General features: G+C 38.1%; 1 protein-coding gene and 1 long non-coding RNA gene across 2 annotated transcripts; one reads left to right on the top strand and one right to left on the bottom strand.

Annotated features, from left to right (window-relative positions):
• Positions 1–1,126: 1,126 nt before the first annotated feature.
• Positions 1,127–16,225, bottom strand: LOC144656352 (histamine H2 receptor-like). The gene is made up of 3 exons (XM_078516581.1): positions 16,131–16,225; positions 4,566–5,472; positions 1,127–1,188 (listed from the first exon to the last, which is right to left on the bottom strand). The coding sequence occupies exons 2-3, from the start codon at positions 5,431–5,433 to the stop codon at positions 1,127–1,129; spliced, it is 930 nt and encodes a 309-aa protein (XP_078372707.1). The 5' UTR covers positions 5,434–5,472; positions 16,131–16,225.
• On the top strand, positions 7,478–13,358 carry LOC144656205 (uncharacterized). Its single transcript, XR_013571284.1, has 3 exons — positions 7,478–7,792; positions 10,516–10,566; positions 11,531–13,358. It is a non-coding gene; the product is annotated as an uncharacterized LOC144656205 (long non-coding RNA).
• Positions 16,226–21,873: the final 5,648 nt, after the last annotated feature.

Below are 21,873 nucleotides of genomic sequence, written 5' to 3'. Positions count from 1 at the left end.
GTCTTATTGCAAAGAGTATGGGCCTTTCACAATTAGTCTACTCGGCTTCGGTGCTTGATGTAAATTCAGACGATATTTCAAAAATCAAGAACTCCGTCTTTGGCTTTATCTGGAACAAAAAGCGGAACAAAATTAAACGGGATGTTTTATGCCAAGACTACGGACGAGGTGGACTACGTGCCCCAAATCCAACAATCTTATTTAAATCCCTACGTCTAGCCTGTCGGGGGTGGAAGCGGAGTCATTGGACTTTGGATATTCATGATTCCTGTCTTGTTTTACCTCAATGATTCATGATTCATTTTTTTATTCTTTTCATCCGGTTTTCAAAATAACGTGTTACCAGTTTCTGTTGTTTTCCATTCGCTTGCGCATTTCCGGTTCCCTACTAGCAGAGTCTCCTTTCCCAAATGGAGACTCCTCAGACGGGAAGTATGTAGGAAATCGATGTGAAATATTTTCAGTCACATTATTTATAAATATTCACTGTGTAACATACTTGAACACGATAAAGTAAGTAAAGGTTGAAGCTGTGAAGCCAAGGGTGGGGTACATTCGTGTTTCCATTGTTTTCCTATAGAGGTCTAAGGGTATGCTCCCCCAGAAAATTTTGAAAATTACATGCTCAAAAATGCGATTTCAGGCCATTTCTGGAATTTATTTGTTAAGTTTAATTTTTGTTACATTTTATATTTACAAGCCTCCAATATCGATGGAAGTATCATTTGTTATTCATGATTCTTTTAGCCATCTCCGTTATTCATGATTCCCAAGTTTTAAACACAAAGATTCATGATTCCTACCAATTTTACAGCTATGATTCATGATTCATGATTCCGCTTCCACCCCCGATAGCCTGGATTTCAAGACTTTTAACTTCAGACCAAACTCCAACAGAAACATGGAAATCTATTCCATTATATTTCTTCAAGAAATATGGCGGACTAAACTTCCTCCTTCGGTGCAACTATGATCTTAAAATTCTAGAAGAATCTGAAATTCCGACCTTTTATAAGCAGATACTAGCCAACTTTCTTGAAATAAAGTCTCTGTATAAGCAAGAGGAAGACGTCCTAAAACTTATCCTTTTTAATAACAAAGACATTCGGATTGGTGGCAACTGCTTTTATCGACAAGAATGGAGGGACAAGGGAGTCATTTTAGTCTTAGACGACAATGGAAAATTGCTATCTTTTCAAGATTTCCAAAGTAAATTCAATATCAATATCAAGTGAAAATATTAAAAGTGACAGGCCAAACACGACTCCCGCCGGTCGCTAAAAGTTAGCCTTCAGTCTGTTAACGGAGGATTTCCCTCGCTCTCTGGAGCCGTTACAGCATTGATATTTATGCCATTGTGTCTGCTAGCTCTCTAGATCTGGCATATTTCGTTAGATTTATTGGCTCTTGTTTGTTGAAAGATTCTTAATTGCCTTCAAAAGAATGTTGTAGTTTATAATGTTTATCAGATCAGTGGGTCTCTAACCGTCATCTTATTTGAAGTGGCGGTTAGCTTGCAGGATAACGTTCGTTATTCCACGGTTGCGAGGGTCTAAGATCCAAGTATTTTTATGGCTACTACAGTCTCTAGGCATTGAGAGCGATGGTTTCTTTGAATAAATGTTTAGCTCCCCTTAGTTTGAGTGGTTGTGATTTGAGTTCTTGCTTCTATTTGCCGTTTTTGTACTTGACTGCAGGATCGAAAATTCTGCTTTCTAATTGGCTCGTTTAACTGGACCAATTGTTACTTGCATCCAACAAATAAAATTCTATTGCAGTTTAATTACTGCATTTGAAGTTTCTAGGATGCTGCAACGATGTCTCCTGGCAAATGTTTTATCTTAAGCAAGACTCGAGTTTCGGTCCTTCAGTGGACCTCATCAGTTGCTCCTATGTTAAAGTCTCATCGAACGATTTGCAATCATTCTATTTGCCGTTTTTGTACTTGACTGCAGGATCGAAAATTCCGCTTTCTAATTGGCTCGTTTAACTGGACCAATTGTCTTAATGTTGTTTCGATCCGCGCTTAAGTTGTGTTTGTTGAGAAGGCTATTTATCGCATTTTTGACCGTTAAAGGTCAGTTCTGATGCTAAATGGTGGTTCTTTCTTAGCTGTGCGTAAGTGGTGTTCCACATAATGAAGAAGGGCTTCATTTCGAATTTATTGCACAGCATGCGTTAGTCTTTAGCATAGATTTTTTCTTGCGATCAAAGATAATCTCGTGCAACGCAGCGGAACGGGGCTCTGTCAAAAAAGGTCACAAGTGAAAATATTAAAAGTGACAGGCCAAACACGACTCCCGCCGGTCGCTAAAAGTTAGCCTTCAGTCTGTTAAAAAAACATTGAATATTTGATATCAAACACACATAGAGAAAACATTTGGCATAGAGCCAGTTGGCTGTAACGACAACAACAATCTGGAATTGAATTATTGTCCTTTATTTGCCAAGTATTACTTGTACTAGCAAAAGACATTCACTAAGCCATGTATTTTCAACGAGTTCGTCAAAAAACTTAAGTGGAAGCTTGAAATTGAAAAGTCTGTTAAAAGGTAGTATTGTAAACTATAACTCTTACTGCTTTAATGTATAACAAAACAATCTTGTTGTTTTCTCCTCAAGTAATGTGTTGTACCTAACGAATTTAATATGATGAAACGCTGTAATCTCTCTTAGTGAGATCTGGGCCTATCGTATTTTAGTTAAGTATTAAAATTTAAGATTAGATAAAACAAAAATTCATAACAGTAGTATCGTTAACTACGATTGTAAATGTATATAGGTTTTTTTTCTGTTAAGTATTATGTTAAATTAAGTTAGTTTAAGTTAGTTAATTAGTTTTAGGCATACTGTTGTGTTGTAAATGGACTTTTGCTGTCAATAAAGTTGTGTTGATAAAAAAAGGGTGTGGTGAATGGAAAATTTGGTACTCTTATAACGACAATTAGAGAGATTTCATACAGTCGGGATGCTTACAGCCCGGGTTGGGGAGGGGGAGAGGGCGGGGGGGGGGGGGGGGGTTGGAGAGAGGGTGGTACTACCTATAGCGGACCATATACGGGGAGGCTTAGAAAAAAGATGCAGTACCCTACTGTAGGTACGTGAAAGGGTTTTCATTTTCTATCGAACTGAATATGAAAAGGGTTACCTTTTCTGGTGGGGTTAGGTACGAAATTATTTTAGCGTGCGTTATTAATTTTCAAATGAATGAATGACGGCGCGTTTAAAGCGCTTTATAATCTCTCTAATTTCACTCTTTCGTCATCGTCACTGATTTCGTTGCATTTAATCTTTAGTACATGTATTTTAAGTAACATTTATAATAAAAACTATTTCAAAATTGTGAGCAAGTACAGTTGGGTAAATGTTTCTTATTGTATTTTGGCTCTAAGCAAAATCGAAAAAAGAGTATCATCATCACCTTCGTCATTAATATCGTTGCTTCTTACACCATGGTCTGGTGTAACGATAGGCTTCTCTATTTGGAGGCGTATTTGTCTGCACTTGAGAGCTCGGTAAGTACCTCTGCTTACAGCTTAAGCCCTTCTTGACGGGTTGATCGGATAGATGGTTTCACAAAAAGCTATTTTTTAATTAAGCTTTTTAAGTCTGTGACAACTCACCACTATAGCAAAGCGTATTTGTACAATAGAATAAATAAATCACTTTATATAAGTGCTAGTGTATTAATTTAAGAACTGCGGTGCCTATTGAGGACACTGTCAATAGATTAACAATATTACACATTGAACAATAAACTGGTATCTTATCTTATTTTTTTCTTTTCTTCCTAATAGTCTGTATCTGCTGTTAAGTTATACTGACAGTATATGCTATTCCTTCCTGCCGTGTAGATCGCTTTTCTTAACACGAAAGCCCGCTATAACAGCGGGCCTCTTAAGGAAGATTTGCGCTCGTAAGGCAATCAACAGCGAACAACAAAATAGCTGAAAATAAGTTAAAAATTAGCTTGCGTTTCTTTGCAAATTAAACTTTTTGAAACTTTTTCCAGTATTTTCTTGAACTATTTCGGTTTCTAAGAACTAAAGAATAATTATTTGACACCAACAAGATGTAATTCTGACGCAATATTAATTTTATCATAACCGGGGGGGGGCGTGTTAGCGCTGTCGTAAACCGAGCGAAACAGTAAAGTACAAAACAATATCAACTATTTTACCTACATGTGTAGAAGTATTAATTTACATCTGACTCAAGGCAAGCGGGGGAATTCGAGTAAATTGTAATTTTCTTTGTTTACAGTGTCTTTGAGATTTTTTTATCTTGCCTCCACGTGCAAAACGTACATTCAAATTAGATGGTGTGAAAGGTAGATGGAGTCATGTTTCTTTTATTGTGCGCCTTTAGTGTTTAAACGGAAGTTATGTAAACTAATTGCTCGCTTAGATTTGTTTTTGTACATGTATGACTCATTTTAGGTGCTCCTGCATTCTCAGGGAGCGATGTATATGATCTCGTACTGCTGTATGTAGACCTCAGACCTCGCCAGCGTTGACATCTTTGGTTCGATCTGCTCTCCAAATGGAACCTTGGCTTTCCTTTAACATAAAGAGTTCGCAAAGCGAGCCAGAAGTCGCGTTTAAAAAACGTGTAGAGCAAAGGGTTGGAAATGGATGTCATATATTTTGTAATGGCAAATACTTGGGCAGCTTTTTCAATCGATGGTAAAATGTTTGACTTTAGGTAAATTACAAGCATAACGGTAAAGTATGGCAACCAACAAACTGCAAATATCGTTGCCATGGTTGCAAACACCAAGACACATTTTCGATCATTGATGTTCTTCTGTTGTAGTCGTGATTTATCTATGTGGACTGACGGCCGTTCCCTCTTGGCGATAGCTCTGAGCATGACTATAAATGAATAAATCATAAATGTATATGGTACAAAAAACACAAAAACAAGGCCAACTGATGCATGGATGCTGTACCAAACGTGACGCGAATTTCTTTCATTCCAAACGATAGGAATTACAGCAAAAAATGCAGAGGTGATCCAAACTCCCGCCAAAACTTTGAACATCGTTTTCTTGGTTACCAGGAGGTGTCTGAGTGGTCTGACAATTGCCAAGTATTTTTCCGCAATTATGGTAAATATGTGGTGCGCAGATGACACGGCCATTAACGTGTGTAGAACATACATCCAAAACCCAAGGTTTGGTTGCCGTACAACTCGGAAAGAAAAAATTATGAAGTATGGAATGTTGATAGCTCCTGTGAGAAAGTCGCAAACAGCTAAACTAAGCAATGGGTAATTGGAGGAAGTGCGGAGACGAGGTCGTCTGTAAAACAGGACAAGTACGAGTCCATTGGTCAGAATTGTGACTATAGCAATAGGAAGAAGTTTGCTCAACGATTTTATGCCAAAGTTATTTTGCTGTGCTAAACTTGAATCTGAGCTGTTGTTGTACATGTTTACTGCAGATAAAACCACGGAAAAAATGGACGAAATCTGAAAAAAAAGACATTAATTAAAATGGTTAAGACTTAAGGTATCATGAAAGGTAAATTGGCGATTTCGTTCCAAGTAAAATTGTGTGAAAACTATCAATGGTAACCCCAATAAAGTATATATTTTCTGAAAGCTTATAGAATACAAATTGTACTTTTGGATTTTGTTTTGATCATATAGACCAAAATAAGCAACGTCAGCATTTTGTTTGCAATTATGATGTTGTGCAACATTAGGTTCATTTGAGAACACATTTACGTGAGAGCCTAAACTTTTATGAGGAATTTGTTCTACATATATTGGTCTAAAAAACGGTGTCCAAGATTTTTCTTTTCTTGCTTCATTAATTTTTTATGAATTTTTAAACTTTAAAATGGCGTTTTTAGGGCTACTTTAGGATAAAAAATTCATAAAAAATTAATGAAGCAAGAAAAGAAAAATCTGAGACACCGTTTTTAAGACCAACATATGTAGACCAAATTCCACATAAAAGTTTAGGCAATGCTGCCTTCTTCAGTTTTGTCCCCCTGAAGAAGGCAGCATTGCATCGTAGTATTTACATTTTTTGTCATTTATACACTGCGTAGGGTTTCGAATTTTCTTCAAACAATATTGCTTTATTGCTTTTGCCTTGGTAATTTGGAACGTTCCTAATTACTCAGGGAAAATCCCTGGGAACGAGGTTGCGGTAACACCTGCCGAGAAAGAACTCAACACATGCTTTTGGAAGCCTCAGCCATGATGTGACCCGAATAGAATATGTTAAGTTCCGGGGAACACTACAGTTTTAAAGTTTTGGCTCCTTTGTTTTCGAGGTTTAGAAGCTTCGTTTTCGAGTTCTGTTTATTCACGTTTACATGTACCCCACGCAACGCTAGCTATAAAAAATGTAAAATAATTAAAAAATACATTTCAAATTGCCATTTTTTGAGCTGACCGCTTCCTTCTTTCGATTCAAAGTTTTAGTTCCTTTGTTTTCGAGTTTTGGTTGTTTTTGGGTCTCCAAGCTCGACTGGTCTCCATTTTCAAGTGCTTCGTACCATCTGTTTTGATCAGCCGCCGCATAATAAGGTCATTATCACTTTCATAGAGTGATAAATTTATGAAAGGTATTATTGTATAAGAAACGTATTTCACGTGGGAGAAGTGTCATCCAATCCAGCACGGGAAGTTTTATAGTTTTCAGTATTGGGCACTTCAATCTCAAGGATAAGAAAGAAAACAATGCAAAATGGGCCGATCCACACTTTTCATGACGGCGAACACTGACAAAACACAGCTATATACTACTATACTACTCTACTACTCTATATACTACTATACTACTCTATACTACGTTCCTTGTTGCCATACCGCGAGCTGAAAAATGGATAAAAATACGACCTTTTTCAAAGCACTTTATGACTGGGCCTCACTGCCCAACGAACTAAAGAGACCAATGCCCCATTTTATTTTTAAGCGAAATTTGATGAAACTTCTTTTAAATCGCTTTTTATCTTAGGTTTTAATATCTTAGGTTTTAATTATAAACATTTTAGCGGAGCTCAAAAGGCGCCGAAGGCGCCTTGTGCGGAGCCCCAAAGGCAGGCAAATGGTATCCTATCGAACCGAGAAATTTTGGTTGTCGCGTACGTCGACCGATAGTACGTACGCACGGATTAGGCCTGGGAACGAGCTAGGCTCCGGTGGCAACCCGCGTCTTTTGGCGGGAAAAATCATTACTAATAGACATGATTGGACGTCTTTGTTATGTCAAATTGACAGCTGTCAAAACAAGGTTTCCGCTGACCAGTATCACATGATCATATCGCGGGCTCAGATGTAGAACACATCGAGGTTGAATGTTTTTTTAAAGTTGACCGCTGATCAAGTGACATTTTACCATTGAATCGCGGGCACAAATACTTTTCTGTGTGGAATTACATGAAGCGGGAAGTGAAATTGGGGAGGTCCGCTGGTTGCTGTTCGCACGGCTAAATAAAATTTCATGATACGCTTATTTGAACTATCATTTGAACTTATGGCAAGGTTTAATAACAGCAGAATTTTGAATATGGTTCAGAGTTAAAAGTCAGGAAACAAACTCACAACATGCCGATTTACCAAGCGTACGAATGAGTTCACCGAGAGGGATCCGCGATTATAAAGCACACGACAGTTTATTACCGATAAATTATTTCTGGATGTATTCCTCGTTTATCCCGGGATAGCAGCCAAAGAAAACAGATTGTGAGCGATCGAAATGGACGTAAATCTTCCAAGCTACTTGTCGAGTTTAAAGCAAAGACGATCAAAGACAAAATCCCGTTACGAAAACAAGGTAAGCTAAGCTTATTATTGATGTTCCTTTTTTAACAGATTAGAAAAGTTTTTGTTATTTAGATAACAAGCTTTCCATCTAATAGCACTCGTTCGTGTAACCTGTATGTCAGAACAAGGGCATACAACCTTATTGAAATTCGTTTTGTCTTAAACACGAGTTGTATTCAAAGCAGACAGCTTCTACTGCGATAAATTTGTTTATCCTGTAATTGAATCACCGAAGTAGGAGGAAGACAGCACGCAGCAAATTTCCGGTTACACTACAAGATCAAAATTTACAAGTGTATTTGCAAATTTGTAAGAATGTGTTCGAGTCAGACACAATAGGGGACATTGCTTAGCCTTAGCGAAATATAGTTTTCTCAATGACCTATACTATTTTTTACTCAGAACTTTGCTTAGTTTTCCTTATTTTAGTGAGTGAAAATGTTTTGTGAAAGTTTTGTATTTATACATGTAATCTGATAACAGCCGTTCTGGGAATAAATTGATAATTTTATTCATATTTTTCCAGGCATAGACAATCGATAAACCAATAATCGATAACAATCCATAGCAATCAATATCAATCTTTGTATTGTTTTACTTAATACTAACGCCATCTAATATCTTTAAGGTAATTCCCTAGAAATAGAACTGCTCATAGATTTCCAACTAAACTTTGCCAGTTGTTTGTTTACCTTAAGGGAAGTTAAATTTTGAATTAAAAAAGGGGGGTCACCGTATTCGTTTAGGAGCAGGAAGACCTTGTATTTACCATATAATTCCTTATATTTCCTTTATATTTTTTTTGCGAATACTGCTGAAAGTGCATCTTTTCGGTGATAATGTATTATTCTGCCATAGAAATTGATCTGTTTTTTTTTTTTATAGAAAGAATTTGATCGCTACTTTCGAACTAACAGAAAAAATGATCTAGGTCACCGAACTCGTTTACGAGAAAATGATGATTTCTCTCTCGCGCGAGCCAAGCCGCATAGAAAAAAGCCACCATTTTGTTTATCTGCGCGTGCTTATTACGCGTAAAATTCTGCGCAGTAAGCAAGGATGCGCAATGTAATACTAGGGAATCACCTTAAAATGAATATACATTTACACCTCCAGGGCCTCCTTGGTATAAGTGATTGTTATTGATTACTGTCGATTGCTACTACCAAAACAGGTAGAACGCGAATTCAAAAACATTCGTAACGGTTGTTTTTGGCGTCAAACGGCAACGATCTGTGTCACGTGGCTGTGCTTGTCAAATGAAAAAAGGTGAACGTACATGTTGTGGTTTAATTTTATCTTTGGTTTAAAATTTTTCAAACCAGTTTGATTTTTATTTCCCTTTGTTTCAGATTATGATAATGAATAGGAGACAATGAAAAATAAAAACCAAACTGGTTTGAAAAATTTTAAACCAAAAACAAAATTAAACCACAACATACACAGTCACATTCCTGAACGTTTCATTCAACATTTAATGAAGCTTTCGATAATGGTGTTCTCTGTAAACAGCAAAGGCAGGACATTTACATGTATATCAGGAAAACCAATCGATGACAGCCTAAGAGGCAGTATAATCGACATGATTATTGCTGATGGCGGCCCGAGGACCACATACTACCGAAACAGGTATAGCGCAAATTCCAAAACATTCGTAATGGTTGTTTTTGGCACAAACAACGAAGTCAGAACGCAAAGGAATGTAACCATGTGCGTTTACCTTTTTCATTTGACAAGCAAAGCCACGTGACGCAGATCGTTACCGTTTGTCGCCGAAAACAACCGTTACGCATGTTTTTGAATTTGCGCTCTACCTGTTTCGGTAGTATCGATTTTCATCGATTTTCTCAATCAATAACAATCGATAATATTTTTTTCTGTGAGTTCTATTGTTATCGATTACCGATTATCAATTTGTGATTCATATCAATAGATATCGATTGTATCGACAGATTTGAGATATCAATTTCTATCGATTGACTACGCCTGGATTCTTGTAAATTACAATAGAGAAAAAAGCACTAATATGTTATGTGTAAGATCATGAACTTTTTTATGTTATAACAACCAAATTGATCAGTTATAATATAGGATAAGGACTTGGAAAAAATTTCGAGTTTGCCCTGTGGTCAACAAGCAGCTCTCAAATTTTGTTGGCCTAGGACAGTGCATGTGACACTATGTATTAGCAAACTTGTGACTGTATAATTAACTTGTAGTCAGATGATCATGATATGCCTGGGCCTTTACCCATTATGCAAGCAGGCATGAAAAATTAATTGTTTGACAGGAAAATCTACTTGCCCCGGACAACCAGAGGGGAATTGTGGCTATTAGCATTGCTATCTTGATGGTTGTGACTGGTACAATTTTTTAATCCTTTCAAAGTTTTCCAGCCTAAAGCAGTGACTAATCAGATATTTTTGCCTGAATTATTTTTTCTACAAGAGTAGCAGGTTAGTTTTCGATCCTGAAATAAAAAAAAAGTTTAAAATGTGCCTGTCTGCAATGAGGAAAATATCATTTAAAGCAAATTTAAAATACATTTACATTCAAATGTACATCAAGGTTTGCGAGGTTAATTGAGTGACCGGTATTTATGGAGGTTGTAAGAGGCAGTTTGAGTTTATCATTAATTTCATATAAGCAAATCTGTTTCATTTCTAAAACTTGCTATATTAGGATTTCCATACCTTTTATGGGTTTTTGATATTGTGTACATTTTGTTTTTAGTGAGGGAAAACAGGAATTCAAGGGGTGCAGTTAATGTCTGTGATGATGAAGGTAAGCATTACATTAGTGTCAGTTTATACCTTTGTTTCTCTAAATGCTCTATGACAGAGTTTAGTTTATGTGAATCTACATTAGAGCATGAAACTTGTTTTTTAAGTGTAAAATTTTGGGGTTTGAAAAATGATAAGTGTTTTAACTGCTTGGTAAGTTTATGTTTCCTTAAAATCATGGTTCCTATTTTTGAATTTAATATACACAATTTACATGTAACCGCACATGTAAATATACATACAAAATGTAATGTTTTCATTGTTCAAGAAAAGAGGGGATGGGGGGAGGGGTAGGAGGGCAAAAAAACCCAACAAGATCTGCTACCTGACCCGACAAATTACTGAAATACTTGTAATTATTTTGTGGGAGAAGTGCAAATTGACCTGTTCAAATTCCGCTTGTTAACAGCTAATCTTAATATCTACATGTAAGCTTAAGCCCTAACCTAACATAAATTGTCTTGTTGTGGTACTAGGCGAATAAAGAAATAGAATTTTAACTCAGCTGAAATTTCACAGTTGGGCTTGTTGATGAGCCAGCGTAGTGTTTTCTTAGCTACATCACTAAGAAAGGGGAGAATATGTAAGCTTTCGTGGAATTAATCACAGTGCTTTCAACAGCACCTGTCAGAGAGCAATATACATGTAAGAGTCTTAAGACACCTCATTTAATAGGGAGATCATGAATTTTAGCCAGTGATTGACCCCAAAACACCCACCAAAGCTTAGTTATATGCCAGGTCTTTTTGATAGCACTATTTATGCCTTCAGTAGGTCAAAGGATTTTTTTGTTTCTGAACATATCCCCCAACACAGTCCCTGGCCCAGGCAAAAATTGGAAAAATATATCTCTTTTTTATGCATCTGCAGAGTGTTCTGAACAATTTAAGCTAATTTAAAATTATAAACATTCATTTGATGCCAATGATCATCAACAAATCTTATGTCTTTTTTGCCTTTTTCAGGGTTAACACGGGTAGCAGAATTTCCACAGAGTTGCAGACACAGAAAGAGATAAATGAACAATCAGATTATTATATTTTATTCTTCATTGCATGTACAAATGTACTGTCTGTAGAATACAATTTATTTATAAGGACAGGTGTAATTTTAAAGTTGATGAAATAAAGCCAGATAAGGTACAATCATGTACATAAAAAAATCATCATGCTACCTAAACATTTAATTCCCAGTGCCCACACTGCAAAGAACAATAATTATGATAATGAGATACACATTTCATCAATCTCTTAATGCCTGGTAAAATGGTAAAATGGCATGGTAAAATTTTTGCCAAGCAATCTATACCTGAGTTTAGAACTACATGTAACAAACAGTATTTATGCCTCTCCAGAATTTTTGCTAAGTTTACATGTAATAAAGCTAAGGGCAAAGGGACTCGTAAAGGAAAAAGGTGTTATCGTTTTGGGGACCCTATTTGGCAGAATGACATCTGGAATGTCAATATTTTGCTTGCCTCTACCTTTTACTGAGTTTGCTAGCAGGAAGCTGTTATTTTTGGTGTTAGGGACCAGTCATTATTTATGTAGAGGGGGGGGGGGGGGGTCAAGGCTATTTCAGAGTGGCAAGAGGGGGGGGGGGCTAAAATATTTTATAAAGATTTAGGGGGATCAGCAATTTGAGTTGGGTAAAACAGTTAAATAGAAGAGTGCAAACACTATAAGTGAAACAGTGACGCTAAATTGTACAATTTTATGCTATAATTTCTATTGTTTTCTTTTGTTTAAACTCCACTATTATGTACAACTTTAGTGATTTGTATTTTACAGAAATACTGTTTGCACTCTAAACTCCATTGTTATCTCAAGTTTTAGTTAAATAAAGAATCCAGACCTATCTGCTTTAATATCTGGTTTGACTGCAATTATTTCTTTTTACAAAATGATTATCACTGCAATAGCCCAAGAAGTAATAACACATGATATAACAACAAGAAAGTAGTTCTTTTACACTTAAGGAAAATCATTGGAAAAGAATTATATTTTGCATGGTTACCGGTATTACATTTGTGTTCACCATGAGAGCATAATTTGTAAAAACTATCACTTCCAAAGTTAAGGAGTTAATAATTGAGGTATTTTTGCTATACACATAACTCATCCAAAATTTGCCCTATTGCTGAAAGAGTATCCAGAACAAGTGTGCAATTAAGATTGTATGTAACATGCATTTAATAATTACTTAAGGCATATAAACGGAGATATGAGGTGAAGGGGGGGGGGGGGTCATCACGTAAATATAATAAAGAAGCAGGGGTCACTTGCTACTTACATGGCCTGGAGGGGGGGGGGCCCTTACCGAAATTTTGATCTTTCCAACATATTTTTTCCCTCCCCCTCCCCCCTCTACATAAATAATGACCGGTCCCTTAGGCAATAATAAGACTGTCATTGTCACCATTCCATCGTATAGGGCCCCCATTTGGGGGAGGGGGGAAGCTACATGCAAAACGTTCCAGTTCTGTTATGTACAGCTGTAACATACCAGTTATGATGGGGGTATGGATATGTTCTAGAGCAACCCTTTCTTTGTTCTTGTTTAACTTTGAGAGTTGCGAGTGTATCTTTAGAACCAAGGTTATGCATAGACTACTAATGATATTTTTGATTGATCGATTTTTTAACTCTTATTTGGTGCTGTTGTTCATGGTGAAAAGGGATACGTATCGTATATAAAGAAAATAACATGAATAAAAAACAGTCTAAAAAATTATTAAGGGGAAATAACTGGGAGCTCCGCTTTTAGGCTTGCCTAAATCTATATATTAGTTTTTAATCATTTTTAACACTTTTTATCATTTTTTGGCATTTAAGATTGTCGAGTTCGCTTTTAATTCTTTTTTAATTTTTATTGGTCAATTTCATGTTCTGAGGACCCTCCTGAAAACCACTTTTTGTGATTGGAGGCCTCCTCATTAAATATTTTATATTATTTATTTATTATTAAACGATTTTCCTAATCGTCATTGGACATTTAAGTTTTTGCCATTAATTCCCTCATCAAATTGGCATACATTGAAGAAGGGATAAATAACCGAATGAAAAAGCCATTCAAATGTTAATTATTATTAAATTCTCAACCTCGGATATTTCATTTCTAGCTTTCTGATTGGTTCACTGAATCCCGGTTATCAGCTCATATACCTATGTTTGACCTTATATGGGAAATGAGTGCGGCAAGTGCCGCTCAGCGTAAAATGTTTCTGCGGGAAGCGACAGTTCCATCAGAAAAATGGTTGAAAACAGCAAATTTGGCGAGCTTTATGAACAAGAAATAATCAGCGGTGCCTACAAAAACCACAGAAATGCCATAGTAAAATTAACTACGCAAAACAAAAGGATTGATGCGAAAAGTTTAATTAATAATACTTGTAAACGCACAACAAGAGCGAGTGAATAAAGTAGCAGCAGCAAATAATTTACGAAAGAACGGCAAACTGACGCAGTTTCATTCATTGTACGTCATAAAATTAGGCTCAGCACTTCTGTTAAGTTTGTTACCTTTTAATCTTGGTCTTGTCCTTTTATACTACTGGGAGGCGCGGTGGCCTAATGGTTAGCGCGCCGGACTCCGGAGCGAGCGTTCCGGGTTCGAGGCCTGGCCGGGGTCACAGTGTTGTGTTCTTGGGCAAGACACTTTACTCTCATAGTGCCTCTCTCCACCCAGGTGTATAAATGGGTACCGGCGAAATAATGCTGGGGGGTTCCCTGCGATGGACTAGCATCCCATCCAGGGGGGAGTAGAAATACTCCTAGCTGCTTAATGCTAAGGAAACCGGGATAAGCTCCGGCAGTATGCGCCACTTTGGCTCGAAGCTGACCCTTTTTTTTTTTTTTTTTTTTTTTTTTTTTGTCCTTTTATACTACAATAAACCTGTTCCACTTTGAGCTTAATTTCGATTCAAATAATATAGCAGTCTTGATGACAGCCGTGGAGCCGTAAATTACAAGTACAATGTAAACACTTGATTCGTTCTACTTGCATAAGACGTGTAGTTTCCAGAAAAGCTTTTGCTTCGGATCATCCCGTAAATCTTAACTGTTGTCACAATTTTCAGGATATATCGACGACTTTAGAGGAGATTATTGGATGAAAAGCTTGGGAAGAAAACAGTCTCTCGCTCGCTTTCCTCGTGTGTTTCATTCAACTCAAGAAGTGAACACCACGCCATAAATTTCCCCGCCTCCTCATACTATCACTTCATCTACATCAAACTGAAATGTCCAGTCGATGTAAACTTAAAGAAGAATTTAATAAAACAATTATTCTATTCGCCCTTGTTGGATACGAGTTGTTATAGCCAACGAGGCGCTTCGCGCCTCGTTTGCTATTTACCACCTCGTATCCAACGCGGGCTCATAGAATAATTGTTAAATATTCACGCCAAATTAAACAATTGTCGCTGTTTGCAACTTTATTCTAATATGCTATATTATCATTTCTTCAGCAACGCATTTTATATCAATGATAATTTATTTATAAAGTATGCAAAAGTAACTTTAGAGGATGGCAGAATTATCGTTGAAAATTTGTAATTTACCAGGTGAAATATATACAGCTTGTCATAACTTTTGTTAAAATGAGTTTCATTTTATTCTTCCGAGCGGCGGATGATGCAAGCGTGCTTCAGTCGTTTACTCCTGAAGCTCTAAAGCTGTCAACAACGAACTTACGAGTTTTAGGAAATAAAAAGCCACTTTCAACGCCTGTTTAGTTGTTCCATCCTAGAAACTTAACACAAATTTTCTATGTAGGTTGCCGGGCCGGTTTTGCAATAAAACTTTAACGTATATATGACCGTCCAGTTCGTTTATCAAGTCGTGTCAAAAGAAAATACTGTTGGTGGAGGTCAAGCTGGATGATAAATGGGATGAGATGTGTACGCAGTCAATGAACAAGGAAGTGCAAGGAAGTTCGAGCGTCGTATTAACAATGGAACCAAATTTAGCCGCAATGGGTTTTACAAGAGCTACTTAATGTTTTAACCTATTATATAGAACGAAAAGGGCATATCATATCGAAGATGTTCAATAGCTTTCTTGCTGAAATTGCGGAACATTTGAATCAAAAACATAATGATTAACATTTTTTTTTAACTCCATGGAAACATAAATAAATCATTCTGTTCAAGATAATATGAATATTCTCTTGATTCTGTTTTAATGCCTGTCCGGACACCTCCACGAATCCGCCTCTGAAATACTTAACCCCAAATCGATCTTTAAGAGAATGTGCGAGCGAAGTATTACTATATATATAATGACAGCCAATTTAGCCGCTGCAAGTTTTGACGGAAAGGGCCGAGTATAAAAAGAAGGAGCGATATCGAAGATATTTTATGGCTTTCTTCTTTTCCTGTCGTCGCTTGCTAGTTTGTTCACAGCCAAAAATTGCGGAAAACGAATGAAAACTGTGCAGTTTTTACACAAATGTTAACACCTTTTCACATTTCATGGAAAACCAAAATTTATATCATACTTTTGTAATGTCTGTCCAGAAATTCAGAATACATTAACACTTTAAGATACGAACCGAGTTTCTCACCTTCAATAAATTAAAGTGCCTTCAAATGTTTTCTGTCTCATTGTTCGGGTCATTCAAGCTGTATGCAATGAATCGAATTTATTACTTTGTCTTTCGCATCCCAATAATGATCAAATATTCTTGATATAAATAAATACGTTTTGGACCTAAATTGGTCACATGATAGCATTTTGGACATTAATTACAACTAATGACAGCGATCCTTAATTGTAATTTAAAACTTGAACATCCTATTGACAGCTGACAGGGAAGCATATCTTCGAACGTAGACAATAACTTCGCAGCACCAACAGTCGGTAATCATTACTTGTCATATTCCAGGGTTGAACTCACCTGCTAGTGACTTGAAGGGACGACGGATTACATCTGGCTTCAAATTATGATCAGAAACCCACAGAAAAATATTAATAGTTAAACATTCGTTACACAACTCGTGAATAAATACATAAGAAAACAACGGCTTTTCTGCTTAAATTACGTTTTGCTATGCCCCCTAGGAGAGACATTTCATTGTCAAAAACGCTTACTTCCTCGAATAAATTAGTCATTTTATGTCCGAAATTTATTAATATGTCATTTGACACTATGCTTGTGTTAATTCAACATCTGCTAAGTAGTTTTCTTCGCAGCCTTTATTTGGGTCACCAGGCAACTGCTTTTGTCGCACGATGAGTGCAGCGAAGAATGCAAAATCTGCTACCTTTTATTCATACTGAGTCAAAAAAATTTTCACATGTGCACGTACCATTTTAGTTAGGCTTTTTATATTTTATTTTCAAAAATAGTGCGTTTACAACATCTACACATCGTACACTTTCGAGCAGGGGCTGGGAAGCAGCTCAGCCTTTTGTGAGGCCTGGGGCGAACTACTTAGTAGTGCTTGGATACGCAGCATGTGCAAAATGGCTTAATATGTAAACACTTCTTGTTCCAGCGGCATTCTCGCCGAACCCAGAACCTTGTCCTTGACATGCACAAGACTGAAGTTCGGAGACTGCCGTATTTTCCAATATTTCCTTGTCACCTCTTCTATTTATTAAAAGAAAATGATAGACCAAATTACGCATTACGTATGTCTTTGGAAATAACACCTACTATCAACTATTTTGTGACATTTTTAATCGGCCTTTTTGCAAATTTAAGTTTTGAAATTAAACAAAAAAAGCCAAAAGTTTTCTAGTTGTCACGAAATTCTGAAATTTTGAGGTGTCACATTGACTTGAAAAAGAATAACTACAACCCCAGACAATACTGTTGGGAAGGTCACCTATTTTGCGCTCCCCCTCCCCGCTCATTCAATGTTGAAGTATACCTAGAGACTTAAATCACAGCATATTGTCTATCATAATGTTCAGTTATACTTCAACATTGATATGGGGGAGAGGGGGGCCAATACACGCTGTGCACGTACCTATAGATCAGATTTATTTAAAAGTTGTTGAAATCAAAGCGTTTATCTCCAACCTTCCCAAGGACTTCTGTCTTGGGTTGTAGTTTAGCTGAACAATGTTAGTGTTAGTCCACTGAAAAGCTGTCCGTGCAGACTCATGAAATTGACTGGCTTAATGATATCTTACGTAAGGAGACATTTGAAAATAGATTGTGTCAAAAAGTTAAACTGTAAAAGATTTTAAAACTCATTTTTATAAACTCTAGGAAAGCAGACGACGTTTCGGCGCTACTCTACGCCGTTATCAAGTCAAAAAGGTAAAAGTTGAAGCAAAAATACGTAAAGCGTGAGACAATACAAATATTTCTATGTCCAATGGATATAAACAGATTCTCACTCTAACTGTCACGTAAACAGTTTGACACAAATCGAGTCACTTTGCGTGTCAAAAGAAGGATTGATGTCCCTTTATAGAGGGATGCTTGTAGCCGTTATAAGCTGATTCTTTAATATCGACGTACAGAAAAGCACACCAAAGGTTGGTTCTCATATGATTGCTCCGATATTTTCTAATACATTGATCATTTGCAAATACTGAGATGATCTTAGGCGATCGAAGCGATTGAAAGCGATCGGGGGTTCTAATATGATCATCCCAATTGCCTGGTTTGAGCGAAGACCTACAAAAAACCCCAATCATTTTGGCCCTAGATCAAACACAGTGGCAGCCTTCAATTAAAGAGCAAAACTCCTATCTCCTCAGTTATTGCAGTTTTACGCCGAAGAAGGAAAAGATAAGCTAGAAGGATAGAACACGGGCGATCCAAGCGATCGTGATCGCCCCAATCGACCGTTGACGTTAGCGTTCGTCTGTGTAATGTACTCATATATATTACTCTATTATTTTTTTTTTTTTCCAAAATTAAAGACCCCCCCCCCCCCCCGTTTAAAAAATTTTTTTCACCCAACCAAAAAAAAAAAAAAGGACAAGGAGAACCCTCTTACTCCTAATGATTTGGCAGAATTACAATCAAACTTCAACTTACGGGTAAGTCTTGTTTAATTTTCAATACTACCAAATCATTACGTACATCCGGGTTACCATGAGATTTTAAAGCAGTGAGCACAAAATGACAAAGCATCCAATGGAACAAGCTGAAAACCAGCTTAGAACAAATCTTTAATCCCATGCAGCAGCAAAATGCAATTAAAGACAAAGTATTTATCTACTCAAGAACTGACAAACTCATCTGGTTCGTGACAGCAACTGGCTTGTTGTAAAATGTACGAAATGTGGACTCTTCAGTCCAACCAGCTGTAGCAAGAATAACATCAGTGGAAACAGATGCAATAGCTTTACTTGTTGAAGCACACCTAGTGCTATGAGCAGAAAACTTCTCTGTGTCAATGCCCGCCTGGCATAGCATGGTCCTGACCCAGCGTCCAACAGTGGACGAGGTCACTGCCTTATATGGTTTGATGTATGACACAAGCAATCTAGTTGAATTTCTAAAATTCTCAGTAGCCTTAAGGTAGTAATCTAATGTTTCATAAACACACAGTTCCTTGACAGGATACTTGAACAGACGGACATTCCCAAAAACCTTCCCAGGTCTGTCCTGCTTAAGATGATCTGTTAAGGCAAAATTGAAACATTCTCCATTCCTCTGCATGTACTTCTCTGACATGTCCAAAAATGTCAAAGTCTGACACCTTTGACCTGTAGTCAATGCAATTAACATGACTAATTTCAAGGTGAGTTCCTTCAAAGTAATCTTATCCAAAGGCCAATATAAACTCAGGTCAGGTAGTATTATCAGACATGACCCTAATATGAATGTCACTTCTGTTGTTAAACAAAGATGACAAAGCAAGATCAACAGCTAAAAGCTCTAAGTAATTAATGTGCCTGGTCGATTCTGACTTAGACCATGTGCCACAGGTGTTAATACCTTGTTCAATTTGTGCATCCCAGCCTGTTTTAGACGCATCAGTATAAATTACCAGAATTGACTATGAATGACTAAAACGGCCGCGACCTCGCATACCTCTACCACCTGGGACCTTGTATGGTTCCATGCGCTGCTTGGGAGTCACCTTATTGCTGAGCTTGTTTGATTTAGTCAGTTCTTCCACCTCCTTGTTTAGGTCATCACCAAACAGAAACGTTGAAATGGTGGTGGAGGGGTTACACAGAGAAGCATATTGCTTATTCAGGTCAGGACAAATAAGATCTCTACGTTTCAGATTGAGATCTCTGTTTGCTGACAACAAAAGGACTGCTGCATGAGTTAAAACATTCTTTTGTTCCCCACTTGAATTATTACACAACTGGAGAATCGCATAAAGGCTTGAAATAAGTTAGGACTGTGCCTTCTGAAAAGCAGAGTCAGAATTCCTTGTTTCTTGACGTTACTGCTGCCAAATTTGCTTGTTAATTTTGGGAGCTACCAGATCAGTGCAATTTTCCGGCCTGAGGTAATTGGCCTGTACCTCGCTTAGCTTCTCCTTCGAAAGCTTTTCATTGATCAAACTTTTGACTATCTCTGCCAAGTTAGCGTCGATGGCAGGGGCTGTTTTCTCAATAACACTGAACTCCTCTGCAAGTGACTTAAAGGAGTCACTGCTTCCCTTGTCTTCGTCAGGTTTCTTAGGTTGAATGAAACCTTCAATTTTCTCTGCAACTGCAGCATCTTGGTTGTCTTCTGGGTTAGCCCCAGTAACGGGCTGAGGATCCTCAGCCTCCACTTCAGCACTGTCAAAATCCATATATACTTGATCAATGGACCCTTTGACTTGGGCCAAAATATCCTTTTTGGCGTCATTAAGAAGTTCGGAAAACATGGCCTTCAGTTCTACTGTCCCTGGTGGAGCAGATTGGCCTGGCTGATCCGCAGCAACGGCCTTGGCCTTATCACCCATCGTCTGTAATACAGAACGAAGCGAAGTAAGATAACACTATCTCAAAATCAAAATGGCGGACACGTCCACCACGTGGCTTGAAGCCGACTCAAATATACGACTTTACCCCGCTTACAAACTCGTTGTAACGGAAATAAATAACAGATATATAACCGAGAAACCTCCTAAAGAGTGAGTATGTATAAATCGCGTTATACCTCGCAGTTTCGACTGAGGACACGTCCTGCAGTCTGTTCGTTCGACAAGTTTGTCGATTCGAGTAATGTGACACGTCACAAAACCCGAGAAAATTCAGGTCGAAAGACCCAAGCAAATGGTGGAACACGTCCACTGCAAAGAGAATATAAAGCAACAGAAAATAGGTAAACTTACCTAGTCAGATATCGGTCGAGTAATTGACAAACGCAAGAGCGATGAACAACACAACTGTCCCACGGCAATCGATAAGTGCGCTGACCTTCGGCGGTGCGTGCGCATCTCTCATGGTAACCCGGATGTACGTAATGATTTGGTAGAATCGCCCCGATCGCAAGAAAATTTTTTTGGAATCAAGTTTGTTGACAGAAGTTAATGTTTAGCGGAGCAGTTTCCAGGCCCCCGGTCCGACAAAGCCTCGTTCTCGCCCGTGGGTCCTCGGGGCCGTTTCGCCAGGTACAATCGTGGCCGCGCTCGCTTGCTTTCGCGCCGTGTTCTTAGTCGTTTTGGTCCGCAAATTTCGCTTTTTTCGTCGTCTTTACGCCGTCCTCGGAAGTCCAATTACCTCCACTATGTCATGTACGTCCAGTAGCGCATTTCCCTCGCCACATTCGGCCGTTTCCGTACAGTTTCCCAAGTGTTGTGTGCCGCGTCTTACGCAACTCTGCCGTTCCCTGACCTCGTCTTCTCCTATGCAACGCCTTGTTCAGCCAGTCCTATCCGCTCGACGGTTTTACTTATCCTTCAGGCAGTATTACTGCCAACGTCACCAATGATCACATACGCGGTGCACGGAACACTCCGTGAGCTACTTCAATAATTTGTTGATCGCCTTCACGGCATAGCACCGACGCCGGCTTTGTATTGTCGCCTCGTCCGCGCAGTTTCCTGCCATCTTCACCGCTTCTTCGTCGTCCGGTGAGTCGTTACTTTACCCGTCGTTTGTTTTTCCTGTTTTCTTCGTCCTATTTTCTTCCTTTGGTTTGCGCCTTTCGCTGGCTCACGACTAGTTTCATCGCCGCCACCACCACCCCCTCAGTCGTCGCCTCTGTCACGCAAGCTTAACTCTCAAACGTTTTCTGTCGCGTACTCACAGACGCCCTTGTCACGTTCACAGTGCTCGCATACGCTCGTGTCACGCTCGAGGGTTTGGTAAACGCTCCTGTCTCAAACACAGGTCTCGCAATTCTCCCGTCATGTACGCTGGTGTCGCCGTCCGAGATTCGCCCTTCCGCA

This window comes from Oculina patagonica, chromosome 6 (genome assembly GCF_052425735.1).
Source record: "Oculina patagonica isolate OP01 chromosome 6, crgOcupat, whole genome shotgun sequence".
NCBI classification, from domain to species: domain Eukaryota; kingdom Metazoa; phylum Cnidaria; class Anthozoa; order Scleractinia; family Oculinidae; genus Oculina; species Oculina patagonica.
Note: the sequence above shows the minus strand (reverse complement) of the source record. Positions and strands in the feature narration are given on the sequence as shown.

Bases quoted from the DNA above. Each gene is read 5' to 3' on its own strand.
- LOC144656352 (XM_078516581.1), bottom strand. From the start codon at position 5,433: ATGTACAACAACAGCTCAGATTCAAGTTTAGCACAGCAAAATAACTTT. The intron at 1,189-4,565 runs TTAAAGGAAAGC...CTTGAAAAGATA, and splicing joins CGCTTTGCGAACTCTTTATG to GCAATTTTCCATTGTCGTCT.